This window comes from Podarcis cretensis (genome assembly GCF_951804945.1).
Source record: "Podarcis cretensis genome assembly, chromosome: 13".
NCBI lineage: Eukaryota > Metazoa > Chordata > Lepidosauria > Squamata > Lacertidae > Podarcis > Podarcis cretensis.
The window spans coordinates 38,041,072-38,068,417 of NC_137182.1; the positions used below are offsets into that span (position 1 = coordinate 38,041,072).

Genomic DNA, 27,346 nt, shown 5'->3' on the forward strand with positions numbered 1-27,346 from the left:
CAAGAGCATAAGGTCAAACAGATTCCTCACTGGCCTTGCAGACAACTTCATTGTCCAGAAAGTGGGAGAAGCAACAAGAGGAACAGCCATTTTAGATCTGGTCCTAACCAATGTTGATGACCTGGTTAGTGGGGTAGAAGTGGAAGGATCATTAGGCGCGAGTGATCATGCTCTTCTGAAGTTTACTATACAGCGGAAAGGAGCAGCCAAGCATACTAGGACTCAATTTCTTGACTTTAAGAAAGCCGACTTCATAAAACTTAGGGAAGTGCTGGGTGAGATCCCATGGACAGTAATACTAAAAGGAAAGGGAGTTCATGATGGCTGGGAGTTTGTTAAGAGGGAGATAGTAAAAGCACAACTTCAGGCAATACCAATGAGACGGAAACATGGAAGGTGCCTAAAGAAGCCAGGGTGGCTATCTAAAGAACTTTTAACTGAGTTAAGATTAAAAAAGGATGTGTACAAAAAATGGAAAAGGGGGGAAACCACCAAAGAGGAATTCAAACAAATAGCCAGCAAGTGTAGACACAAAGTCAGAAAAGCTAAAGCACAGAATGAACTCAGGCTTGCTAGAGAGGTTAAAAGCAACAAAAAAGGCTTTTATGGGTATGTTCGTAGCAAAAGGAAGAAGAAAGAAACAGTGGGGTCACTCAGAGGAGAAGATGGTGAAATGCAAACAGGGGACACAGAAAGGGCTGAACTCCTCAATGCCTTCTTTGCCTCAGTCTTCTCCAATAAAGAAAACAATGCCCGACCTGAAGAATTTGGAGCAAATAATTCAGCAGAGGAAACACAGCCCAGAATAACTAAGGAGACAGTACAAGAATACTTGGCTAGTTTAGATGTATTCAAGTCTCCAGGGCCAGATGAACTGCATCCAAGAGTATTAAAAGAACTGGCAGATGTGATCTCAGAACCACTGGCAGTCATCTTTGAGAATTCCTGGAGAACAGGCGAAGTCCTGGCAGACTGGAGGAGGGCAAATGTTGTCCCTATTTTCAAAAAGGGGAAAAGAGAGGACCCAAATAATTACCGCCCAGTCAGTCTGACATCAATACCAGGGAAGATTCTGGAGCAGATCATTAAGCAAACAGTCTGTGAGCACCTAGAAAGGAATACTGTGATCACCAATAGTCAGCATGGATTTCTGAAAAATAAGTCATGTCAGACTAACCTGATCTCGTTTTTTGACAGAATTACAAGCCTGGTAGATGAAGGGAACACAGTGGATGTAGCCTACCTTGATTTCAGCAAGGCATTTGACAAGGTGCCCCATGATATTCTTGTAAAGAAGCTGGTAGAATGTGGACTTGACTATGCTACCATTCAGTGGATTTGTAACTGGCTGTCTGACCGAACCCAAAGGGTGCTCATCAATGGTTCCTCTTCATCCTGGAGAAGAGTGACTAGTGGGGTGCCACAGGGTTCTGTCTTGGGCCCCGTCTTATTCAACATCTTTATCAATGACTTGGATGATGAACTCAAGGGCATCCTGATCAAATTTGCAGATGACACCCAACTGGGAGGGGTGGCTAACACCCCAGAGGACAGGATCACACTTCAAAACGACCTTGACAGATTAGAGAACTGGGCCAAAACAAACAAGATGAATTTTAATAGGGAGAAATGTAAAGTATTGCACTTGGGCAAAAAAAATGAGAGGCACAAATACAAGATGGGTGACACCTGGCTTGAGAGCAGTACATGTGAAAAGGATCTAGGAGTCTTGGTTGACCACAAACTTGACATGAGCCAACAGTGTGACGCGGCAGCTAAAAAAGCCAATGCAATTCTGGGCTGCATCAATAGGAGTATTGCATCTAGATCAAGGAAAGTAATAGTGCCACTGTATTCTGCTCTGGTCAGACCTCACCTGGAGTACTGTGTCCAGTTCTGGGCACCACAGTTCAAGAAGGACACTGACAAACTGGAACGTGTCCAGAGGAGGGCAACCAAAATGGTCAAAGGCCTGGAAACGATGCCTTATGAAGAACGGCTAAGGGAGCTGGGCATGTTTAGCCTGGAGAAGAGGAGGTTAAGGGGTGATATGATAGCCATGTTTAAGATATAAAAGGATGTCACATAGAGGAGGGAGAAAGGTTGTTTTCTGCTGCTCCAGAGAAGCGGACACGGAGCAATGGTTCCAAACTACAAGAAAAAAGATTCCACCTAAACATTAGGAAGAACTTCCTGACAGTAAGAGCTGTTCGACAGTGGAATCTGCTGCCAAGGAGTGTGGCGGAGTCTCCTTCTTTGGAGGTCTTTAAGCAGAGGCTTGACAACCATATGTCAGGAGTGCTCTGATGGTGTTTCCTGCTTGGCAGGGGGTTGGACTCGATGGCCCTTGATTCTATGATTCTATGATTCTATGGCAGCTGTAAACAAAATTTGCTCCCCCAGATTCTACGATTTAAATATCTTAGATTGCAGAGCCAATTACGTCTCTAAATTAATAATCCCAGCCCAACGTAGGGCTTTTATGCTGGCCCGTTTGAATGTTTTTCCCTCAGCATTTGTCTGGGGAAGATATCAAAACATTCCCAGAAGCAAGAGATTCTGCAGATGTTCTATGAATGTCCCGGACACTGTAGAGCATATCCTCTTTCATTGCCCATTGTACAGTACGCTCCGTCAACGCGTGCTGTCCCCCCTTTCGGGTGGTCTGGAACCCCAGCAAGCTGAATGTGTGGGACTCTACCTATCCGACGCTGACCAAAGGGTAACGGCGGGGGTAGCCGAGTTTTTGGCAGCAGTCCTCCAAGGAGCAGGTTAACAAGGAAAACCACTGATTCTATATGTATATATTTATATTTGTATGTAGCCAACTCCTGCCTTTTTATATATATCTCAAGGCTTTTATATGTTATTTTCCTTTTATGGTTTTACCTGCATAATGCCTAATAAAGGTTTGATAAGTAGTAGTATTCTATGATTCTATGAATAAATGTATTAATTTATTCATTTGCTATCTTGCTAAGTTAGGGCCCAGCGGCTCTTCATAGCTGCAGTCCTACTACTGATCGGCACAGGAGTTTTGACCTGAAGGTACAGACCTGCTGCAGCAGGATTAATTAAATACATCAAGGGGCACCTACTGGATGGTCTTACTGGTTATCTATGGCCTTGCCTGTTTATTTAAGACAGGTAAAGATCTTGGGTGGCGCTGTGGGTTAAACCACAGAGCCTAGGACTTGCCGATCAGAAGGTCGGCGGTTCGAATCCCCACGACAGGGTGAGCTCCTGTTGCTCGGTCCCTGCTCCTGCCAACCTAGCAGTTTGAAAGCACGTCAAAGTGCAAGTAGATAAATAGGTACCACTCCAGCGGGAAGGTAAACGGCGTTTCCGTGCGCTGCTCTGGCTCGCCAGAAACGGCTTAGTCATGCTGGCCACATGACCCGGAAGCTGTACGCCGGCTCCCTCAGCCAATAAAGCAAGATGAGCGCTGCAACCCCAGAGTCGGCCATGACTGGACCTAATGATCAGGGGTCCCTTTACCTTTTGGGACGCAGGTGGCGCTGTGGGTTAAAGCCTCAGCGCCTAGGGCTTGCTGATCGAAAGGTCGGCGGTTCGAATCCCTGCGGCGGGGTGCGCTCCCGCTGCTCGGTCCCAGCGCCTGCCAACCTAGCAGTTCGAAAGCAACTCCGGGTGCAAGTAGATAAATAGGGACCGCTTACCAGCGGGAAGGTAAACGGCGTTTCCGTGTGCGGCTCTGGCTCTGGCTCTGGCCAGAGCAGCGATGTCACGCTGGCCACGTGACCCGGAAGTGTTTCCGGACAGCGCTGGCCCCTGGCCTCTTAAGTGAGATGGGCGCACAACCCCAGAGTCTGTCAAGACTGGCCCGTACGGGCAGGGGTACCTTTACCTTTACCTAAAGATCCAACCTAATGAAGATCATGGCCACTGGTCCCATCACCTCCTGGCAAATAGAAGGGGAAGAAATGGAGGCAGTGAGAGATTTTACTTTCTTGGGTTCCGTGATCAGTGTAGATGGTGACAGCAGCCACGAAATTAAAAGACGCCTGCTTCTTGGGAGAAAAGCAATGACAAACCTAGACAGCATCTTATAAAGCTGAGACATCACCTTGCCAACAAAGGTCCATATAGTTAAAGCTATGGTTTTCCCAGTAGTAATGTATGGAAGTGAGAGCTGGACCATAAAGAAGGCTGATTGCCGAAGAATTGATGCTTTTGAATTATGGAGGAGACTCTTGAGAGTCCCATGGACTGCAAGAAGATCAAACCTATCCATTCTGAAGGAAATCAGCCCTGAGTGCTCACTGGAAGGACAGATCCTGAAGCTGAGGCTCCAATACTTTGGTCACCTCATAATAATAATAATAATAATAAATTTTATTTATATCCCGCCCTCCCCAGCCGAAGCCAGGCTCAGGGCGGCTAACAACATTAAAACAGTATGACATTATAAAACATTATAAAAATGAATTAAAATCAAAATTGATGGCAACCATAAACTAAAGCTTTGTAAAGATCATGAGAAGAGAAGACTCCCTGGAAAAGACCCTGATGTTGGGAAAGATGGAGGGCACAAGGAGAAGGGGACGACAGAGGACGAGATGGCTGGACAGTGTTCTCGAAGCTACCAGCATGAGTCTGACCAAACTGCGGAAGGCAGTGGAAGACAGGAGTGCCTGGCGTGCTCTGGTCCATGGGGTCACGAAGGGTTGGACACGACTAAACAACTAAACAACAACAAAAGATCCTACCTAGAACAAGCTGCATTTCCATGACCATTCATTCATTTCATAAAATTTATAGTGTACAAAACTTCAAAGTGGTTTACAAAGAGATAAAACTATAAAATCAGGAAAAAATTGAAACACATCAAAAACCTACAAAACCTAAGAGACTCAAACAGATTAAAATTCACACCAGCATTTCTAAGCACCTAGGTAGGTTTGTCTGAGCAAAAGTGTTTTTAACAGGCACTGGAAAGAGAACAGTGAAGGCGCCAATTGGATTTCAATAGGCAGGGAGACACTGCCACACTAAACAATTGAGTACTTACAGATGCAGAATGGGTATTATGTGGCACCTGTAGTAGTGCCAATTCCACCAACTGAAGTGGTCAAGAGGGCACATGTTAGGCGATATCACCTCACCCTTTACATGCCCACCCAATCACTGCACTCTCTGGGAGAAGGTCTCCTGCAGACAGCATCTGATCAGGAGGTCCATAAGAACAAAGCCTTCAGCCTGGTGGAACCCACCCTTTGGAACTTCCTCCTGTAACGTATCAGACAGGTGCCATCTCTATTGCCTATTTGGTGCCTATTAAAGTCTTTCCCCCTCCAACATTTAAAGTCTTTCTTTTTTCAACATTAAAACATTAAATCCTGTATTGGATTTGAAATTTTTTTATATACTGAATTGCTTTATTCATCAAATATATTATAATTGTTTTATACATAAACATTTTCATTGTTTTGATTGCTGTAATGATTTGAGACATTTCATAGGAAGCAAGTTTTAAATGGAATAAAAAAACAAACGAGGAAATTAATATTACCTGAGCATTTAATATGTGCATTGGAAGACCAGCACATCATTCTAGGGACATATCTTCCTTGGCAGTATTTGAGAGAAGCTACTGTTCCCTCACAGGTGAACTTATTTTCTGACACAAAACGTGGTCTATATCTACCACTTACTGCTGTCGCTGACAGGAAGGGTCCACAGCCAAGTTGCCGGCATATGACTTGGAAACTTTCCCAGTTCAAATCGTCTTCACATGGGGGAATCCAGTCCCAGTTGTAGAGCAGCTCAAATCTCCCAGAGCAAATATTTGGACCACCCACCAATCTGATCTCTGTTGGGTGTGAAAAAAGACAGATTTATATCTCCACCTCTCACATTCCTCATCCTCCCTTTTTATTGCCCCTAGTTATCAGAGCTCATCGAAACAGAATCTATTGAAGTGTTTTGTTTATTGGAAGTCATGCCTGAAACTGGGCACTTCTTCGACAATGATAGATATTTGCCTGTTGATTCTCACTAGGGGGCATTGTTTTCATTTTAAAAATATCCTTGTACTAAGCTAAATATTCATTTTGACACCCACCCACCCCAATTTCCAGAATTTTGATATAAACTGTGTGGAAATAACAATATTATATAATATTATATAATTAAAGCTTTTGGTTTTTGAATTGCCTGGAAGAAGATAAAAGATTCTCCAATTGCTGATTTTAGAAAGAAGCAGGATCTCGTTAACCGCTGGAGAGACTTCAGAAAACTTTGGACGGGTTCCTAGAATGTTGAGATGTGACGTATTTTTTAATTTGGAAATCCGCCATGATGGAATAAGACCGAGCTGCAGAGTTATAAATAGTCATAGGGGAAGGTGAGCTCTTAATATGTCATTATATCTGTATTTCAAGTCCGATTTGGTAAATCTCCCCTGGAAAGGCTAATGTTTGATGCAACCGGTCTGGGAAAATTAATGAGCAAAGGCCGAGATTTGATTTCATCGGAACTGGGAGAAGATGGTGTCTGCCAGCAGCGAAATGACTTTTGGATTTATTTGGCACAAACACCAGCGTGTGAGGAGATACTGCAACAACAGAGAAGGTTCATACATATAAAATCCACACCGAAACACATCATTGCTTATTTCAACTTGCTTGTGGAAACAACTCAGAGGCCATGAAAGAAGGAAGGTTAACAACAGGAAGATTTAAAGGAACTATTGGAAAGACTATCCAAGGCAGCAGAGATATGAGATGATCAGAGCCCCCCCCCCCCGAACTTGAAGCATGGGAAGTCCCTGTTGAATGGTCACTTTAAAATGTGAAGGTTCATTATTATTTCACAAGTTGTGTATGTCTTTAAGGGCCAGGGCAAAGGCAAATAACGAGACCCAGTCTTACAGCTGTGAAACATACCAGGTGCTGCTGAGTTGTGTTAATCAAGCTGTGTGTAAGCAATTGGGTGTAGTATATAAGGAGCAGCACCTAGCTCTCCCATTACCCTGGGGGATGGGTTGGTGGTTGGGTCTGGTTTGTTGTTGATGTATTTAGTGTATAAGGAGTTTTTGTTTTTCTTATTAAAACCTTGTTTAAGTTATTTTTGAGTCCCTTTTTAATGCATGGTCTCCCCAGCAAGCTCTCTGCAGCGCTACTAAACTGCAAATAGGCAACAGTCCCAACAAAAAAAATTATAATTTAGGCAGAATATTTGGACTATTTGATATGTATTTGTATAATTTAGAACATTCAATGTGATTTGATTGGATTGTTAAAATGGAAAACTTAATAAAAATGATTTAAAAAAATAATTCCAGAATTTTGGAGGGAAGGGCAGTAATTTCCTCCTTGCTATGGCTATCACCATCATTTGGATATATTCAAAATTTCAGCACAGCAGAGGAATTTCTACCCCCCCCCCTTGTTTCTTCACTAGTTTTTACTATTTTAGCAGTAAGTGTGGTGAGAGTCCCAGGGCACCCCAGAGTCCCTGGAAGGGCACTCCTTCCCCTTGTACACCCTCCCCCAGAAGAGTTGTGGGCAGAAATAGCCACTGAATATGTAAAATGTCCATAGTAATTAGGTTTTCTGGATATTAAAATAGCTAGTTATTTCAAATTCAGCCATTGCATTAAACTGGTATGGTGTCCTTTCAGGTCCCCACCCCCCACCCCAACCAAAAGCGAACAGAAAGGACAAAAATGATGCAGGAGGCAGAACAAAGCCTAGAAGAAACACTGCAAGAACCTATATAATGTTGTGAATTGTGTTCTAGATGAGACCCAGAAAAGAGTATGCAACAAGAAGAGGAAGGCTCACCCTCTGCCCCTTCACAGGATGATCAGAGCTCAAGAGAAGCCAACTTTTGGCATAATAGTCATGATTCAAATTTCAGCTAGTGTCTAAGCATTTATGTTACCTGAGCACACAACGGCAGCACCTTCTCCATGGCTGCAGTCTTTTGTTTGCCAGTTGTTTGGGGTGCACTCCTTGAACGTAGCTTCTGTTCCATGACAATGGACACCAGTCAACCAGGCAGGACCATGTCCTCTTCCAAAATGAGCTCCTCTTGGGACTGACAAGGGAGGGCTACAGCCAATTTCTCGGCAGACAACATTGGCACTGTTCAGATCCCATCCCTCATCACACATGGTCAACCACTGCTGGTTGTGGAGCACCTCAACTCTTCCGGAGCAGGGACTTGTTCCATTCACCAATCTGATGGTTTGGAGGTCTGTAAAGATTAAAGGAAATTTTGTTTCTCCACCTTCCAGTTCCTCATTCTTCCTGGCTTCCATTTAGGCTGAGGCACAACAAGTGGGCAGGTGGCCATGCTGGCATTTCCAGCTAGTATTTTTGTCTGTTGCTCACATTTCCCACTATACACAAACATGAAATTTTAACCAGGGGTAAAAATTTCCAAACTCCTTATAAAGATTTATTACATATACATTACCTAGCCCCTATTAATTTCTATATTAAATAATTAAATATTTTCTAAATATTAAAGCTGATTATAATCAATTCCTATAACGGTTATTCACAATTCCTGTTTTACATGTTGAACTACTGGATTGCATTTACATGGTTTTTCTACTGAGGTTCCTTGATTTCATCATGTAGGAGCCTTTTTTACAATTTGTTTATGTTTGGTATGAGAACATTATTGTCATTGTCATTGTGCGGTTGGGGGAAAAGAGAGGGGGAGAGGGAGAGAGGTGTGGGGGAACCATGAATGCTTTACCTTGAAATGCTGTTATATTTTACTCTATTTGTGGTTGTGAGCTGCTTTGAGCATACAGCGGCATACATATACAGTGGTACCTCGGGTTACATACGCTTCAGGTTACATACACTTCAGGTTACAGACTCCGCTAACCCAGAAATAGTACGTCGGGTTAAGAACTTTGCTTCAGGTTGAGAAGAGAAATCGTGCGGTGGCGGCACGGCAGCAGCAGGAGGCCCCATTACCTAAAGTGGTGCTTCAGGTTAAGAACAGTTTCAGGTTAAGAACGAACTTCCGGAACGAATTAAGTACGTAATCAGAGGTACCACTGTAAACTCATGATCATCTCAACATTTTAACCTTCTCATAAGACTGCAGTTTACCAGATAATTCAAAATAATTTAATTGGGTACACTTTAGGGCTGGAATGAACAGACTCTGGAGCACCATTTCTCACAAAACATGAAGCATCATTCTTTATCCAAAGTCCCCCATCCACAACTATAATAACACATTCTTAGATTTTTGTCTTAAGAATGATAAAAAATAGCTCTTTTTAATACAATGTCATATTAATCGGGTTTCTTGGTGTAGTCAGTTTCTATGGCTATTTTATGGTACTCTCTGAGCACATGATGCCGGCATATTCTCCATTCGTGCAGTCATCTTCTCGGAATCCTTGGACACAACCTTCAAGAACTTGTTTGAGAGTACATCTCATATGAATGTGCCAGAGGTGACCAACTCCACTGGCAACTTGGATATATAAATAAACCTTTTTTTGCCTTCCCCTTCCTCTTTCTTCTTATTGCAGTCTTGGTTATTTGAAATACAGGTCGAGGATAGAGATTTAACTGGAAATAAAGTTCCTCAAAGGGCGAGAGGACTGGGCTTGGAAGAAGCTGAAAACTCATGTTTCATATGGGTATAATATTTGTGGGGGTTTGGGGCCCCTCTCTCTTTGTGTGATTTTTATTCAGACTCTCCATTTTGGATTAGGTGTCGGGATCTCCGCTCGGCCAAGCTGATAAAGCTCATTTTCCTCCAGAATCGCCCCCGACGAATAATTAAAGACCTGAGCCTTTGATGAGGCCTCAAGCACATTCCCATTCAGCAGAGTTTCCAAAGCAGCAGAAGTGATGAGATTTATGGCTACATGCTATGCTTTATTACTAAGCTACACAGAGCAAAGAAAAATACATCCTCTCCCTGTGAGAGCAGAGAGCAACTGAACCAAAGGAACAAAGGAACAGGAAACCAGTAACGTCACATCCGTCTCCTCTCCTGTGAGACTTCCAACAGCCTGGACTGTCTCTGGAATGTGTGGAATGTAAACAGAGTCCTGTGACTCCAAAGCACTGCTCAGTGGCAAAGAGAAACTAACATTAGGCACATAGAAACAGCCAAAGAGAAAGTTCCACCCTCCTTTTCATTTCCCCTTTTATCCCCCCTAGTGGGACAAAGAACAACTCCAGCCCAGATGAGAAGAGGTTCCACCCAAGAACCAAAGCCCAAAATGGAAATTTCAGAAATGTATTCTGAATTAAGGAAAGATATAAAAGATAATGCAAAGAATCTGGAGGAGAAATTGGAGAGGATGGAAAACAAGATCGAACAGAATACAAGATCAGTGGACAAATCAAAGAATTATCAACAAAAAATTTAGAACTAGGAAAACCCATGCAACATTTAAAAGTAAAGACACAAGGCCTGGAAGAAACAACTAAGAAAACAAACGGTAAAAGAGCTGAAAGACCTCATGAGAGGTCTAAGTAAGATGCGGTAGGATTAAGTATGATGCAGGAAACTGTATGGGATTCTTTTGCAGTGCTGGAAATTCAGCAGAAAGAATCAACTTTGAGATTTTGAGGGATCCCAGAGAGTGTGGAGGAGGATATATAGGAGAAGAGCCAATATAATAAAAGAAATAGCAGGCTGGTAAGAAATTGAAGAAGAGGAAGTCAACTTTTCATTGGATAAAGCCTTCATGATCAAATCAAGTTACGCAAAAGCTAAAAAAAAACTACCAGGGGACTGTCTGGTGATATTCAATTCAAGAGAGATGAAAGGTAGGATACTATAGATGAACTATGAAAAAAGAGTGTTTTAACAATACAAACATCATAATCTTGAAGGAGATTCTGACCAGATTGTTAAAGAAGAGAAGTAACTATAAGTTTCTGACAGATTCATTGAGAGAAAATGATATACCGTACAGATGGGAATTTCCAGAAGGGAACTCATTTTCATACAAAGGGGAAAAGCATAGATGTAAGGACAAGTCAGTTTTGGAGGGAATATAAAAAACAACTTGGAGTCAAAACAACTGAGGGAGAAACAGGCCTGGAAGATAGAGGAGATAAACAGGAAGAAGAGAAACAAAAAGACTCATAAAGTGTATATAAATTATAAGATTGGATTCAAAACGTTTGACATGGAATGTTAATGGACTGAATAATAAATTTAAAAGAAATAAAATAGAACACATTTTAATAAAACAAAATTTGGATATAATTTGTCTTCAGGAAGACATGTTGCAAAAAACACAGAAGAGTCTTAATAAACAAAAGATTAGGAAAATAATTTATAACATCACACACACACACACACACACACACAAAGGGGAGTGGTAATTTATGTAAATGACAAATACGACCCGCAGCAAAATTTTAAAGATGATGAAAGAAAATCGGAATACTACAAAATATTAGAGGAAAAACTGTTTGATTATATGGATCCGAAAATAATTCTGATGTGAGATACTAATGGGGTAGTCTCCCTGGATATGGATAGGACAATAAGGAAATCAGACTCAGAGGAAGGGACACTATCCGTTACCTTTTTCAATTTAGTAGAAAACCTTAACTTAATGGATATATGGAGATTTAATCATAAGGAAGAATTGATGGATAAATGCTCCAACTGTAGGCTCCTGTTTAGGAGCAACTAATGCCAGTTTTGGAACGCAGGTGGCGCTGTGGGTTAAAGCCTCAGCGCCTAGGACTTGCCGATCGAAAGGTCGGCGGTTCGAATCCCTGCGGTGGGGTGCGCTCCCGCTGCTCGGTCCCAGCGCCTGCCAACCTAGCAGTTCGAAAGCACCTCCGGGTGCAAGTAGATAAATAGGGACCGCTTACCAGCGGGAAGGTAAACGGCGTTTCCGTGTGCGGCTCTGGCTCGCCAGAGCAGCGATGTCACGCTGGCCACGTGACCCGGAAGTGTCTCCGGACAGCGCTGGCCCCTGGCCTCTTAAGTGAGATGGGCGCACAACCCCAGAGTCTGTCAAGACTGGCCCGTATGGGCAGGGGTACCTTTACCTTTACCTTTAATGCCAGTTTTGGGACGCGGGTGGCGCTGTGGGTAAAACCACAGTGCCTAGGACTTGCCGATCGTATGGTCGGCAGTTCAAATCCCCGTGGCGGGGTGAGCTCCCGTCTTTCAGTCCCAGCTCCTGCCCACCTAGCAGTTTGAAAGCACCCTTAAAGTGCAAGTAGATAAATAGGTACCGCTTTATAGCGGGAAGGTAAAAGGCGTTCCGTGTGCTGCGCTGGTGCAGGCTCGCCAGAGCAGCGATGTCACACTGGCCACGTGACCTGGAAGTGTCTGCAGGCGGCGCCGGCTCCCGGCCTCTAGAGTGAGATGATCGCACAACCCTAGAGTCTGTCAAGGCTGGCCCGTACGGGCAGGGGTACCTTTACCTTTACTTTTAATGCCAGTTTTAGAGCTAGCATTTTCTACCTGAGTACCTGCCAAACATTCCTGCCATTCTCTCTCTCAACAATTTTCTGCCACCAGATGAGTGAATCTATCCAGCTTTCATCTAGAAATACTTTGGGTCTTTGGCTCTACACAGGATACACTAAACAAAATCTCTCCTACAACATTACCTGAACACCCCACACTTGCATCCTGGCTGTGATCACATCTGTGCTCTGCCAATGACTTTCTTGGGCATATGGACAGGGACGCTTCTTCTCCCGTACAGTTGACTCCCTCCAGCCAGATGGGACCCGATCCTTGGCCAAACAAGGCTCCACCAAATGCTTTGGAGGCATTTCCACAGCTCAGTTCTCTGCACACAACATGGGCGTCCTGTAAATCCCAGCCAGCATCACACACAGTCCCCCATTGCTGGTTGTGAAACACTTCAATCCGCCCAGAGCAGCGACTTGAGCCATTCACTAGGCGGAGCTCTGATGGGGAAAAAGAGGGTTGTTTGTTTCTTGTTTTTTGAAAGGCACAGCTGTCATATAACCTTGTTTATAATTTGGGATCTAATGAATGAAATAGAGGGGTTGAGAATTAAGCCACCTACCCTGCCCCCCACATTATCCTCCTAAATAAACACCATCACCCTTTCCATGAATTATTTAATACAATCGTACCTTGGGTTTAAAATGCAGAACACCCTCCCATCAGATGTCAAGGAAATATAAGATTGAGTCAAGTTGTTTTCCCCTCACATACTTCTGGCAAAGCTGTGAGGAGAACCTGAGCTTACAGGGTTAAACAGCTCAGAGTGTACGTCCTGCCTACTGTGGGGTGGGGAGAGACTCTGCATCACTTCTGAGAGTCTCAGCTCTTTGTCTTCTCTCTACTTTCGCTTTTGAGAGGAGCGGACATGTTTTCATGATGCTGCTTGCTGTGATAGACAATGGATAGTTTTCTGCTGTAATAAAGCTGCTTTTAGTTACTAGTAAGCTCTGTGTGAGACTGTTTAAGCACACTGAAGAAGCACAGAAGGCAGCAGCTTTCTCTGACCGCTGCTGGACTCTGCTTTTGCTCAGAGCATTGGAATGTGGACTTTGGAATGCCGAGGCCTGGCAGAGGTTGCGCAGCGAGAGCGGACTGGACGCCAGGCTTATCTGAGCAATAAATCATCTCAGGTTATGGACGGCAGTGATACGCAATTAGAGAAAGCCTGCTTTGATGTGCTGTGTGCTGAGAAAGCTGAAAAGCCGAAAAGCTGCTGTTTTAGGCTGCCGGAGGAGGAAGACCAGCTTTAAGGCTCTGCCTGTAAGGAAAGCAGGGAGTCTCACTGGCTGCAAGCTGTGTGCTGCAAAGAGTCGCTGGAGGCCTCTCCTCGGAGCCGGCCAGTATGTATGAGTACTTCAAAGCCCCAAGGGAGCACCGGGGAAGGAGATGGCTGATCTCCAGGGCTATTATGATGTCCCGTTTGAAAAGCTCACAGGCCACCAGACCTGGGAAATCTGGGCCAGAAGAGCAAGGGGGTGGTTTTTGGCCACAGGGCTCTGGAGTCCAGTCCAGAAGGAGCCGACCCCACCCATGCAAGCTGCTGCTGGAGATGGTGCAGCAGACCTGGAGGCTCTGCTGAGTGAGAGAGAGCAGAGAGTGCTCTGCATGTTGAAAGCAAGTGTGGACGCTTTGCTGTTGCCCCACCTGGAGGGCGTTGAGTCGGCTTAGGCCACCTGGCAGGTGCTGAGGAGTCTGTGTGAAAGCTCAGCAGGAGCCAAGAGCAGGGAGGAAGCCGAGAGCCCAGTGGGGGCTGCTGGCCATGTTCCTGAAGTTACAGCTGGGAGTAGCTGCTTTGTCTCCGAGATGCCGCATGATGCAGAGGCCCACAACCAGAGTGCTGGGGAGCGTGCAGGCCCAGGCTGTGCACCCAAAGGCGGGGGTGCAGGGAACAAAGGAATGGCTGAAGAGGAAGCTGTGAGAGCTGTTGCTACACATTGCTGTTATCGCTGTGGCGCCCCCTCCCATCTTGTGAGAGAATGTCCAGTGGAGACACAGGAACAGCCGAAGGCCGTCTCCCGTAGCAACCAGATAAAGGGCTCTTCGAAACGTGGGAAAGGAAAGCCAAAGGCAGCTGGCAGAGAGGGCTCTGAACATAAACATTTAGCAGCCTCTATGGCATCGGTCAAGAGTTGTCAACAGGACGCTGTGCTGACCTTTGTGGTTGACTCAGGTGCTTCTCATCATCTCGTGCCCTCTGGTGGATTCCTGGAGAACTGCACCTCTGTATCTTCTGGGGAAACTGTTTGTTTAGCAGATGGGACTAAACATGCTCTCATGCAGTCTGGCTCACTGTTTTGTTCTTTCTTACAGGATTCGATACAGGTGTTTGTTGTTCCAGGACTGTCCTGCGCGTTGCTATCTGTCAGTGCTCTTCTTGCTGATAGCTACAGAGTGTGTTTTGAGGATAATATGTGTTATATTTCTAAGAATGGACAGCAACTAGTCAGTGTTGAACGTAAAGACAAGCTGTTTGTGCTAGAAGCTTCTTTTGCAGGTCCAGATGACACGGAGGTGGCTCAAGCACAGTGTGCCAACGTTCCAGTCCATGATACGTGTGCCCACCTCTGGCACCGATGTCTGGCTCACGTATCATGGGGTTCCGTGAAGAAGATCCCAGAGTGCACTGAGGGGTGCAAAATGAAATCATGTGCTAAGTTTCTTGATTGTCGGGCGTGCAAACACGCAAAGGTGAAAACGTGCACATACCTAAGGTCTGAGAGGGTGACCACTAATGCTTTTTAGTTAGTACATGCAGATTTGTGTGGGCCGATGTCCGTGACCAGTATGGGCGGAGCCAAATATGCGCTGGTTCTGATTGATGACCACTCACACAACAGCTGGCTGTTCACGCTCAAACACAAAAGTGAGGCCGCACAGCTAATCAAAGACTAGTCTTTGCAACAAGACCTGGTCCCTGACCTCAAACCTGAAATATTTGGCCTGGAATATAAAACCCAACAAGCAGGAACTCCAGAAGCAGTGCCTCCTGTTCTTCTTATATGTCAATTCAGTTACACACAAACCATTTGGTTTAACCTTCTCTGCTGAAGTTTTTCTGTAGTCACTCAAGCTCCAAGCTGTAGTTCCTGGGGACAGGAGGATGACTCCACTCCTCAGCTGCAGCCCAACCCAAAAATTGCCCTTTGTGGCACATTTAGCCTTGGTGGGGGCGGCGGGGGGGGGGACTGCTATTACACCAAATGAGAGGCTTTTATTCAAGGCCTATTGTAGTCGGTGGGAGCCATTTTCAACACAGGAATCACAGTGCAGTTGTTTTTTAGTCGTTTAGTCATGTCCGACTCTTTGTGACCTCATGGACCAGAGCATGCCAGGCACTCCTGTCTTCCTCTGCCTCCCGCAGTTTGGTCAAACTCATGTTGGTAGCTTTGAGAACACTGTCCAACCATCTCATCCTCTGTCGTCCCCTTCTCCTTGTTCCCTAATCTTTCAAACACAGCATTTAGTCTTGAGGAAAAACTATTGATTCCATTAGCAGGTTTCCCTCCAAGCAAAAACCTGTATGATGTGGCCTGTATAAGGAAACTCTGCTTTGCAGGGCATATGGCCTGTGTGTCAGTTGTTCCCCACCACTGCATTAAAAAAAACCCCTTTAAATTTCAAAGATCCACCCTTTGAAAGTATAAGAGCTACAAGATTAGATTTTGCGTCAGACATAAGCACGAAAGGAGAGAGGGATGTGGGAAAAAGGAAAGATGCATTGTGGACTGTATCTCTTCTCCCTTCTCATGACTACTAATACCAATATGCTGCCAACAAAAGTGACAGACTGATTTAACTTATACCCAATTTCTATGTCCACAGTATGGCACCCTTTAATGCATTCACACCCATTACCTGAGCACACAACACCAACATCTTCCCAATAGTCTTCAAAATAGTCTTCAAAAATTACTTTATGCAACATATCATTTTTTTGACAGTATCTGAGAGCAGCTTCTTTCCCATAACAGGCTTCATCTTTCCACAAGAAGGGGCCATGTCCTCTTCCAAAGTGAGGTCCTTTCTCGGTTGACAAAGCAGGTCCACAGCCAACTTCCCTGCACACTACTTGGGCATCATGCAGATTCCAGAAAACAGAACGCACTGTCTTCCACTGCTGGTTGTGGAGCACCTCAACCCTTCCAGAACAAAAGCTTGAGCCATTCACCAATCTGGTTTCTGGTGGTTCTAGAATTTTGGAAAGGCACATCTGTTGTTTCTGTGCGATAATCAGCCTCATATAACCGACAGGCTTAAATCTAAATGCACGAAAGGATTCATAAAGTCAGGGTGCTTAGCCAGGAATTTTGCCTCCAGAAGGTGCCATTGCTGCTCTCAGCCCACCAGCCATTTTATTGTCTGGGCTTCTCTCCTGCCCTTTCTCTCTTTCCCAGGCACCCTTCCCTGCAGCCCTGGGGGATCCCTTCACCCCCGAAGTCAAAACAGCAAGCTCACCCAACCCCAGGAGGGAATCACAGGTAAAACTGTCTCTACACATTTGTGAGTGATTGTGTGAAAGAGTGCACACTTGCTGGTTTTTACAGCTCTACTATTGTGCATTGTGTACACTCATTTAATGCAACATGTGAACATCTGTAATATGGTTCAGTGACAGAAGATGTTTCCTTCAGGTGGGACACAAGGCAAAAGAAAGGAGGCAAAGGAAGATATCTAACATGTCTAAGGGTGATTCACTTTCATGAAGCCTCCATGTTGTCCAGGGGATTTCAATAAAGTGTGAAGCAACCTCGTGAAGGAAGGTCCCATGAACAAAAAGGCATCACATAAATTAAAGACCCAGGACATGCCCAAGGGTATGGGGTTCTTCACAGATTACCTTTAACACTTGTGCACAAACTCTCTATACAAGTACGACTGTGTGAAAGAGTGTGCATGTATTCATCTTCTAAATATCCATATATTTAAATCTTGTATCTTGCACCAATTCCTTGGCAGAACTGGATATAAAGGTAAAGGCAAAGGGACCCCTGACCATTAGGTCCAGTCGTGGCCGACTCTGGGGTTGCGGCACTCATCTTGCTTTATTGGCCAAGGGAGCCGGTATACAGCTTCTGGTGAACCAGAGCAGTGCACAGAAACGCCGTTTACCTTCCCGCCGGAGCGGTACCTATTTATCTACTTGCACTTTGACGTGCTTTCAAACTGCTAGGTTGGCAGGAGCAGGGGCGGAGCAATGGGAGCTCACCCCGTCACGGGGATTCGAACCACCGACCTTCTGCTCAGCAAGCTCTAGGCTCTGTGGTTTAACCCACAGCGCCACCTGTGTCCCAAAACTGGATATACTGCAATAATAATTTGAACTTGATAGTTGGGATTTTCCAAACTTCCCTCTACAGAGGATTCACTGACTCCTAAGAGAGAACCTTACCTGAGCACTCCACACTTGCATCCTGGCTGTGGCTGCAGTTGTGCTCTCCCCAGGGACCTCTGGGGCAATCATAGAAGGATGTTTCTTCTCCTGTACAATTAACTTTCTCCAGCCAAATGGGACCAGATGCCTGGCCAAACCAAGCTTCACTTCGCACTCTTAAGGCATTTCCACAGCCCATTTCTCCACAAACAACGTTGGCATCCTGTAAATCCCAGCCAGCGCCACAAACGGACCCCCACAGCTGGTTGTGAAACACCTCAATCCGTCCAGAGCAGTTACTCGAGCCATTTATGAAACGGAGCTCTGATGGAACAAAAAAGACTTATAGTAACATATCCAGGGAAGGAACCTACAGAAATGCTTGCATGTCTTGCTGCTAGTAGAGGTAAATTATCATATTAAGATTCATGCAGGTGGAGGGGAAGATCATTTAGGGATTTTAGTCAGTTGTAATAAAAATAGAAACAGAAGAAGAAGAGTTTGGATTTGATATCCCACTTTATCACTACCCGAAGGAGTCTCAAAGCAGCTAACATTCTCCTTTCCCTTCCTCCCCCACAACAAACACTCTGTGAGGTGAGTGAGGCTGAGAGACTTCAAAGAAGTGTGACTGGCCCAAGGTCACCCAGCAGCTGCATGTGGAGGAGCGGAGACGCGAACCCGGTTCCCCAGATTACGAGACTACTGCTCTTAACCACTACACCACACTGGCTCTCAAATAGAAACCAAAGCAGCAATTGCAGATATTTGTTGATTCATCCCATGTCAAGAATGGAGATAAATCCAGAAAATACAATCAATATTCTCTGTTGTTGCTTTCAAGCCCCAAAAGATGCAATTGGTGGCATTTGCTCCCCAATTCCATTATATTTCCTTTGCACTAAAATGAATGAGGTGGGAAAATATAGTGGCAGCATAACTTATGTAATTGCATAATTTTACCACAGTCCACAGTGAGAAAAATGACTTGTCAGAAGACAAACTGCAGGGGAAGGGGAACACTTGTCAGGAGCTGCACCCAGCCAGCTTACCCACCAACATTTCTCAGATGAAAAAAGGGGCATCAGCATATAAAGCCAGTAGCAGCTGGGGACCAGTTTACCTATGAGTACACTTATCTCCCTGCCTGGCAACTGCACTCCTCAGATGGGGAGCACAGCATACTCCAAATGTGGGCTTAGAATGCAGTGAGGCTGTGCTTTTCGTACTGCAGCTCCAGCCCTCTAGAATAAGGGGTCAGCTGAAATCAGAAAAGCACCTAACAATTTGATATTTGGCACCTTTTCAAAAATTTTACTTAAATGGCTTTCCACAATGCACGTGACCCAGTCATTTTAGAGAATGACCGCTCCCCGCTTAAAACGGGGGGCGCCCTTTGTGTGGACACGCGCAGCCCCTAGATCTGAAGCAGCTCCAACAGCATAGGCTTGGCTTTGCCTCCCTCAGGTGGGATACCTGGAGGTCTCCGCCTACCTCAGTCAATTGTCCAATCCCACCTGGGGGAGGTGTTGCCAAGGAGACCAGGCCAGGTAGGGGAGGGATTACCTGCCCACACAATAGAGGGAGGATCTTACCTGGGTTTCATAGGGTGGTATAAATAAAGTTTTACTCAGAGTTGACCCATTGAAATTAATGGGCCTAACTCAGTCACCTTAATGTTAGTGGATCTACTCTGAGTAAAATGCAGTAGAATACCACACACTGTCTCCATTTACTGGGTTTGTAACCTTTAATGTTTTGTTTTGTTTTGTTTTATCTTATTTTATTAGACACTGCTTCAGTAACTTTTTGTTGTGGAATATTTTATGAAACTGTAAATTAAAATAAAGAGTTCCAACTTCCCCTAGGTGGACCCTGGGGACAGGTGGGAACAGGGCAGACTCTTTAGGGTCAGGTGTGGATCAACAAGTGGGTGATTGGGTGGAACATGGCAAAATTTAACAGGTCGTGACTAAAGGCTAGAATAATCTGGAAGTTATCGTTACCTTATTTCTTCCCCACTGCGGATAGCATTCTCCACTCTTAGCATGTGGGAATATAATCCAGGGTTCCCCCCCCCTCCCTACCTCCCACTAACTACATTAAGACTCCCATTTCAATCGTTTTGAAAAATGCATTGAATTTGCTATAGCTCATCTAGTGTCACAATTGTATATTGCACTTTACAACACATTCAAAACGTTTTATTTGCAGCTGTGTGGCTGAGCCATAAACCAAGCTGAGGGACACCTACAAGTCTGCAAGAAATGATGTCAGAGGTTTTTGCCCAATTCCAGCTCTCTTGCCACCCAACAACCCTTTTAAAAGTTTGTTTACAGAGCTTGTTGGGAAACTTGCCGAGATTGGTGCCAGGGAAGACCATCACACTGTAATGTGTAACATGTTTACTCAGCAGAAAGTTGCACTGAGTTCAAAGGTATTTATTCCTAGGGAGTGCATTGCAGCCAAGAGAGAATTAGTGCAACAAGAGGAGCCAGGGCTCATATGAAGTGAGAGACCTGCAGCAGTTGTCCTGCTCCTTGCACCAAGGCTCACTTCAGCCAGCCACAAGCCTGACTCCCTGCCTTGCCAGTCCCACTCCTTTTCCCCGCTCAGCTGCATACCCTGGAGCCTCAAATTTCAGTGGCACCCTGTGAGGCCTCCCCAACTTCTCGCCTTCTATTGGCACCTGCTGCACAGCCCCAGAAGCTCTGTGCCCAGTGCCACCACACCAGTTACGCTCATGGCAGTTGGTGGGTATGAGTCAGTCCATGACAACAGTGCTGCAAGAACCTGCACCTTTTCCATGATAGGAATTACCATATTTTTCACTCTATAAGACACTCCAGACCATAAGCCGCACCTAATTTTTGGAGGAGGAAAACAAGAAAAAAAAAAATTCTGAATCCCAGAAGCCACAACAGCAAGAGGGATCTGGCTTCTGGGATAGCCTCTTGCTGTTCTGGCTTCTGGGATAGCCACGCGAAGCCTCTTCAGGACAGCAGGATGAAGGTGCCCCCTGCCCTCAAGAGGCTTTGTGCAGCCAAGCCAGGAGCCAGGACAGCAAGAGGGATAGCTGCGCAGCGATCCCTCTTGCTGTCCTGGTTTATGGGATAGCCGCGCACAGCTTCTCCCAGGCAGTGGGATGAAGGCTCCCCCAAGAGCCGCTCTCCCTTTAAAGAGCATGTGGAGCGTGTGTGCAGCTCTTGGGGGCTTTTTACCGAGGAGGGAGAAGGGGAGCCGCCCTCACTCCTCAGGGAAAAGCCCCCAAGAGCCGCACGCACGCTCCACGCAGCTCTTTAAAGGGAGTGCTGAGCAGAGCCTCCCGCCTGCATTCACTCCATAAGACGCACACACATTTCCCCTTACTTTTTAGGAGGGGAAAAGTGCGTCTTATAGAGCAAAAAATACGGTACTTCTTCCCAAGGCTTCTTATTCGAGAGTAATGCAGATAATGAACTTACTTGAGCATACAACCGCAGCAGCATTTCGATCACCGCAGTTCAGTGCCCCCCAAGACCTTGCTGGGCATTGACCGAGAGTTGATTCTGTCCCTGTGCATCGGACATCATTCAGCCAGATGGGGCCAGTGCCTCTTCCAAATTCTGCATTCTGTAGAGCTGATCTTGCATCTCCGCAACCCAACTGCCGACATACAACTCTGGCATCCTCCATGTCCCAGCCGTGACCACATACAGTGCCCCACTGGCCATGAAGGAGCACTTCAACCCTTCCACTGCAGCGACCTGAGCCTCCCACCAGCCTGATTTCCACTTGGGATGAGTTTGCAACATCTGAGTCTGAAGCTACTCCTGGGTCAAGCAAATGCCAGAGAGTGGGTGAGGAAATGGGATTATAGAAATTCATCCTATGTATAACCATTCTGAAAGTAGCAATAGGATATCAAAAGTGGGTGAGAAAAAGGGGAGTGACCACCATGTTGCTGGATCAGACCAACATCCATGCTCTTTATAAATTTCCAGCAGCATCCAATCAGTCAGTGCATGAAACTGGGAGCCCATGCCATCCTCTTTAGTGGATTTTAAAAAAAATATTGTTTTGTGAGCTGTTTAGAAGGCTTTTAGGCAGAAAAAAATGACATAGAAATACCGTATTTTTTGCTCCATAGGACACACTTTTTTCCTCCGATAAAGTAAGGGGAAATGTGAGTGCTTCGCAGGAAAGTCACTGCGCAGAGAGGGAGAACTGTGCACTGCCCCTTCAGCCATGTGCCTGCCTGGAAGCCGGAGGAGGAACAGAAGGGTCTCCTTCTGTTCCTCCTCCAGCTTCGCTTGAAGGGGCGCTGCGCAGTTCTCCCTCTCTGTGAAGGAGAGGTGCTGCGCAGAGAGGAAGAACTGTGCAGCGCCTCTTCAGCGACGTGCCTGCCCTGGCTTCTGCCTTAGCCGTGCGCAGCCTCTTCGGGCAGGGGGAGCCTTCATCCCGCTGCCCTGAAGAGGTTTGGCACAGTTATCCCAGAAGCCAGAACAGCCACACGGTATCCCAGAAGCCAGATCCCTCTTACTGTTCTGGCTTCTGGGATTCAAAATATTTTTTTTCTTGTTTTCCTCCCCCCCCCCCAAACTAGGTGCATCTTATCATCTGGTGCATCCTATAGAGTGAAAAATATGGTATATCCATAGCAAACTCAAAAATATAGCCTTTTGCTATATACACTATGCACAGCAGACCAATAGTTAAGAACAAAACAAACAAAAAACCCACACCTTTCATCACTACATCACTTAGTATATAAGTAATCATAGTGTGTTTAGTTACAGGTTGGATAGCTGTAGTCTTGCCCCAGCAGGTTACAGAAACCCAAGAAATGTTTTCTTCTGCAAGTGCTTCATTCCAGAATGGCAATTCACGGTGGTTCTTCCCTCTTAGATCTCTAGCTTCATTATTTGTCAGATCTCTCTTCTTCGACCATATTCCATGAGAACTTTCCCCTTTGGGAGTTTAGCCTGCAGTCTTGCTGGCTCCCTGTTTCCCCTAAAACACCATATAGGCGCCAACTCCAGGGGTGGGGGTGGGGGTGGGAGGCTGGGCACCCACAAAGTCAATGGACAAAGCTGGAAAGGGGCAGCCATCCAGCCTCTGCAGCGACACCTCCGAGACAAGTCTTTCAGCTCTGCCCTCTGCAGCCAGTCAGCGAGTCACCCTTTTCCAGGAGGGGGGGGGGTGGCCTCAGACGCGGAGGCATCTGAGCCCCTCCCCACGAAAAAGGGTACCTTGCTGGTGGCAAAGAGGAGGAAGAGGATTCGCCAGAAGACAGGTGTGTGTCATCACACACATGATGCACAACCTTGCATCACTTTTTTGGAGGAGCAGCTCTCCAAAAACGCGATGAAACATTGCGAGTCTTGCATGTGACAGTACACACACAACATGCACGCATGTTGCGGCGGTGGGCACCCCATGATCCTGAGGGCAAGATGGCGACCCTGCCATAAAGGACAATTCTGTGCCCTCAGTCTCTTCCCCCTCTATATGTCTCCAAGTCATGGAGGGAGGGGAATCCTCTGCCGCATCATGCCCTGGCCAGCCTATCGGCTGGCTCAGGGGGTGTGGCTTACAGGAAGGGCATGGACATAATGTGGAATATTTACAATGATTTTGACGAATTGAAAAATACTTACTCAAAGTTAGTCATAATTTGGTCTTCCCTGTTAGAAAGGCGCAAATGGAGAGATTGCAAATGTCCTATTGCTATTAACAAGTCCAGGAAAATACTGGAACGCTTGGTGGCTCGTAGAGTGGTGTCGCTGGGGGGCGGGTCATTGACCACCCCAACATTCGATTCAGCAAGGACACCCTCTACCATGGGGATGGCGTACATCTTTCCAATGAAGGGGACGATGTTTGGCTGGCTGACATTTCTGTGGGGATTAGGGATTGGTTGCAGGTTTGAGGGTATTGGCTGCGAGCTTTTGCTCGAGTGGCGGTGAGGCATTGGTCAGGGTATTGTTATGTAGATGGATGGGGGGGAGGAACGCCCTCATGCCCCCGGTTGTGAAGGGTAGTCCGGTAAAGGACTCTGGGGGCATGGCCCCGTCCGAAGCCTAGGCAGGCCAGGGCCCAAGGCACGCCCCTGAGCGGTGACCCCAGGGGAGTGCCTAGTTGATGTCCATCAGCAGGGCTCCCCCCTGCTGGTGTTAACCCTTCCCGGCCTCTCAGGCATACAGCCTGAAGCCGGATAGTTGATAGGACCAATGCCTAGGCCAATATCGCTCATTTCCTGCAATCAATAAAGTTGTGGCCAATTTTTGCCCCTTACCTTAACCTATGGTATCTTGTGTCTTTATTTTTTCTGGTGGGAGGTGGGAACTCGCCACGCAACAATTATGGTCTGTATTGTGAGAATAGGAACAGGTCTGCCAAAGCACTGGCACGGGCTGCCTTCAGGGACTGGGGAAGTGCAGATCAAGCCTTAATTTATGAACTTACCTGAACACACAAGAACAGCATATTGACACGGGCTTAAGATTTTTGAAAGCCTTCCTTGGCACTGATGGATGGCTGATTCTGTTCCTGCGCAAATGCTGTCTCTTAGTGTGATAAAGTCAGTTCCTTTTCTCCATCGTTCTTCCTTTGTAGCGAGGATTACATCTCCACAGTCTAGCTGTTGGCATATAGCACTGGCTTTCTCAATATTCATGCCATAGTCACAAACAATGTTCCATTGACCATTAAGGAAAATTTCAACCTTTCCACTGCAGCGACTTTGACCTTCCACCAGCCTGATTTCCACAGGACCTAAACCTGCAATATCTGTTGAACGCTTCAGACCTGGGTGAAGCAAATTCAGGATAGTGGGTAAGAGGAGTGGTAAGTTGTCCTTTGTGCAATTATGTTGAAAGTAGCATCAGGATAGAAAAAGTGGATAGCTTAAAAGGGCATAACTACTAGCTTGCTGGGTAAGATCAGCCAGATAAGACCACCCACAGCCTCTAGATGCCATTAGCTGCTCACAAGCCCCACATAGCAGTGGTGACCATCCTATATTCTTTGTCTTAAATGCCCAGTATCCTGCCTCTGACTGTGGAGGTTCCAATGAGCTATCCTGGCTGAAGTCTGTTGGTGAAGCCATTCCTCCATGCTAATGTACCTGCAGGACTGAGTGGGAGAAAAAGAAGTCAAGCTGTTTGAAGGTCTTTCATGTGCCAAAGAACCATATTTATCACTGGTGAAGCTTGGTAATTTTGGACCATGGACATACATCTGCCCACCCTTCTGCAATCAGTTGTGAATCACACAGTGTTTCTCTCCACTGACCCACCCTGCCCCTGCTATTCCATGCTCTACACCTGCTTCTACATTCCTGATATGCGAGAAGAACAAAACAAACAAATGGCAGTTTTCCAACCCTGATTGGGTTGACGGTGCTTCCAGATGACTTGTTTATTGAGCAGTGATGCTGATTGGTTTGAGGGAAAGCTGGATGACATCTCAAACTACCCAGTGCATTCTTCCATTATTCTCCTTATGACAAAACATTTGATCCTTTGGTGGCGGGGGGGGGGGGGTTGTGGCACAACCTCTCCCACTCAGATTTAATTTCACAGCCTGAATTTGCCAGTATGTGGTTGAATCCAACCCGAAAAACCCAGGGACTGTCTGGCGGAGGCCAAAGTTTGCTTTTTCTGCCAATAAGCATGTTTATTTTGGAATAAGCACCATTTTGGAATCAGTATGTGTGAAAATATATTTTAAAGAAATAATAAAATAAGCATCTGTTACCTTGTTTCAAGACGATTGGATGATTTCCTGACATATGTACACATACACATGGAATTTTTATTCTGTTTTGACTTGTTATGGGTTTTTTATCTTTTAAAGTATTCTAGGGTCTCACTTTCCCTATTATTATGCTTTATTATTACTAATGTTGGGTTTTTCCTTTCGTTTTTCAGAATTGTAATCTGCTTTGAGATGCCTTCTTAGCCATGAAGAGCAGGCTGTAAATATTTGAAATAAACCCTGATATTTTGAAAACCAACAAACATGTAGGATCAATTCATAGTTTATGAACTCACCTGAGCACACAACACCTGCATCCTGCTCATGTCTGCAGTCATGTTCTCCCCATGGCATTTTGGGGCATTGATAGAGATTTGATTCTGTCCCTGTGCATCTGACATCATCCAGCCAGATGGGGCCAGTGCCTCTTCCAAATTCTGCATTCTGTAGGGCTGATCTTGCATCTCCGCAGCCCAGCTGCCGGCATACAACTCTGGCATCCTCAAGGCCCCAGTAGTGACCGCATACTGTGCCCCACTGGCCATTATGCAGCAATTCAACTCTTCCCCTGCAGTGATTTGAACCATTCACCAGCCTGATTTCCACTCGACTTGAGTCTTCAGCATCTGAATCTAACGTCATGCCTGAGGAAAGGAAATTCCAGAGAGTGAGGTAGCACATGAGACAAGATGTAGTTCTCTTCTGCATGATCATTTCGAAAGCAGGACAGTGGATAAGATAAAGGGACAAGCCATAAGGCTAAAAATAGTCCTGCTTCCTGTGAGGCAGGCTTTTTGCTTTGAGAATTCAGGCAGATTGAAGGGGAGACTTGGAAAAGTGGAAGAGAGGCTAGGGCAGGGGTCAGCAACCCGCGGCTCCGGAACCACATGTGGCTCTTTTACACCTTTGCCGCGGCTCCGGGGCGGATACTAGTGAGGGGAGGACGCACATTGTGCGCCCCGACACTCCCCACTGTGGCGGGCGCTGTACTGGCTGTGACGTCGCATGGGGACGGTGCGTGCGTTAGTCACGCACCATCCTGACGTCACCTTCCCGCCCGCTGTCAGATCGCGGCTCCAGAGATATATTTGTTTTTAATGTCGCAATGGTTTTGCAGCTCCCAGTTATTTTTTCTTCGGAAATGGGTCCAAGTGGCTCTTTTTGTCTTAAAGGTTGCAGACCCCTGGGCTAGGGGAAAAGCAGTAATTTTTTGAGTTAAAAAAATACGAATCAAAATAGAGATGCAATATGTACTTTCCCTTGTTTTTTGTTTGTTTTGTAACACAAGAAAATCTTTAATGTAAACTAATTAAAAAAAAAGAAAACATCAACCCTGGGGCTATGTTTGATTGTTCTTGGGGTTAATTCCATACTGAAGAACTACAGTTTCACCAAATTTAATGCTCAGAAGTGTAAAAACAAAAGTTATGACCAAAAGAGTGAATGGGAGTGAATGGCAGTTCTGAAGATTCGGAGTTCAGAATCTGAATTTGGATTGCCAAGCCTAGACTCTACCTGCATCAGTGGGCAGGGCTTGCACAGTGCTTGTATTTATTTACCACTTCAGAGAGCCAGCTGTCCCCTCATTCTCCTTTTACCTGTCAACAATGCTTTCAAAAGAAAAGAAAAAATCACCATCTAGAAAGTAGCTAGTAAATTAATCTTGAGAAGACTCGGTCACATCTGGGATTGACAATTTTATTACTGGTCTCTGATCTGGGGTTTTAAAAGCAATTGGTCATGTAGGCTTTGTGAGGTAATTATGCTTCT

General features: G+C 45.6%; 1 protein-coding gene across 1 annotated transcript in view; it reads right to left on the reverse strand.

The window, feature by feature from the left end:
• The window catches only part of LOC307200453 (scavenger receptor cysteine-rich domain-containing protein DMBT1-like), a gene marked incomplete at both ends in the record, with an annotated part of 45,513 nt that overhangs the window by 14,039 nt on the left and 4,128 nt on the right, over positions 1 to 27,346 (reverse strand). The window contains 8 exons of the mRNA XM_079948995.1: positions 5,531 to 5,830; positions 7,906 to 8,220; positions 12,597 to 12,902; positions 16,321 to 16,653; positions 17,855 to 18,160; positions 21,301 to 21,648; positions 24,284 to 24,625; positions 25,873 to 26,220. Of these exons, the coding sequence (XP_079805121.1) occupies positions 5,531 to 5,830; positions 7,906 to 8,220; positions 12,597 to 12,902; positions 16,321 to 16,653; positions 17,855 to 18,160; positions 21,301 to 21,648; positions 24,284 to 24,625; positions 25,873 to 26,220 (2,598 nt within the window). The remainder of the gene's footprint in view (positions 1 to 5,530; positions 5,831 to 7,905; positions 8,221 to 12,596; positions 12,903 to 16,320; positions 16,654 to 17,854; positions 18,161 to 21,300; positions 21,649 to 24,283; positions 24,626 to 25,872; positions 26,221 to 27,346) is intronic.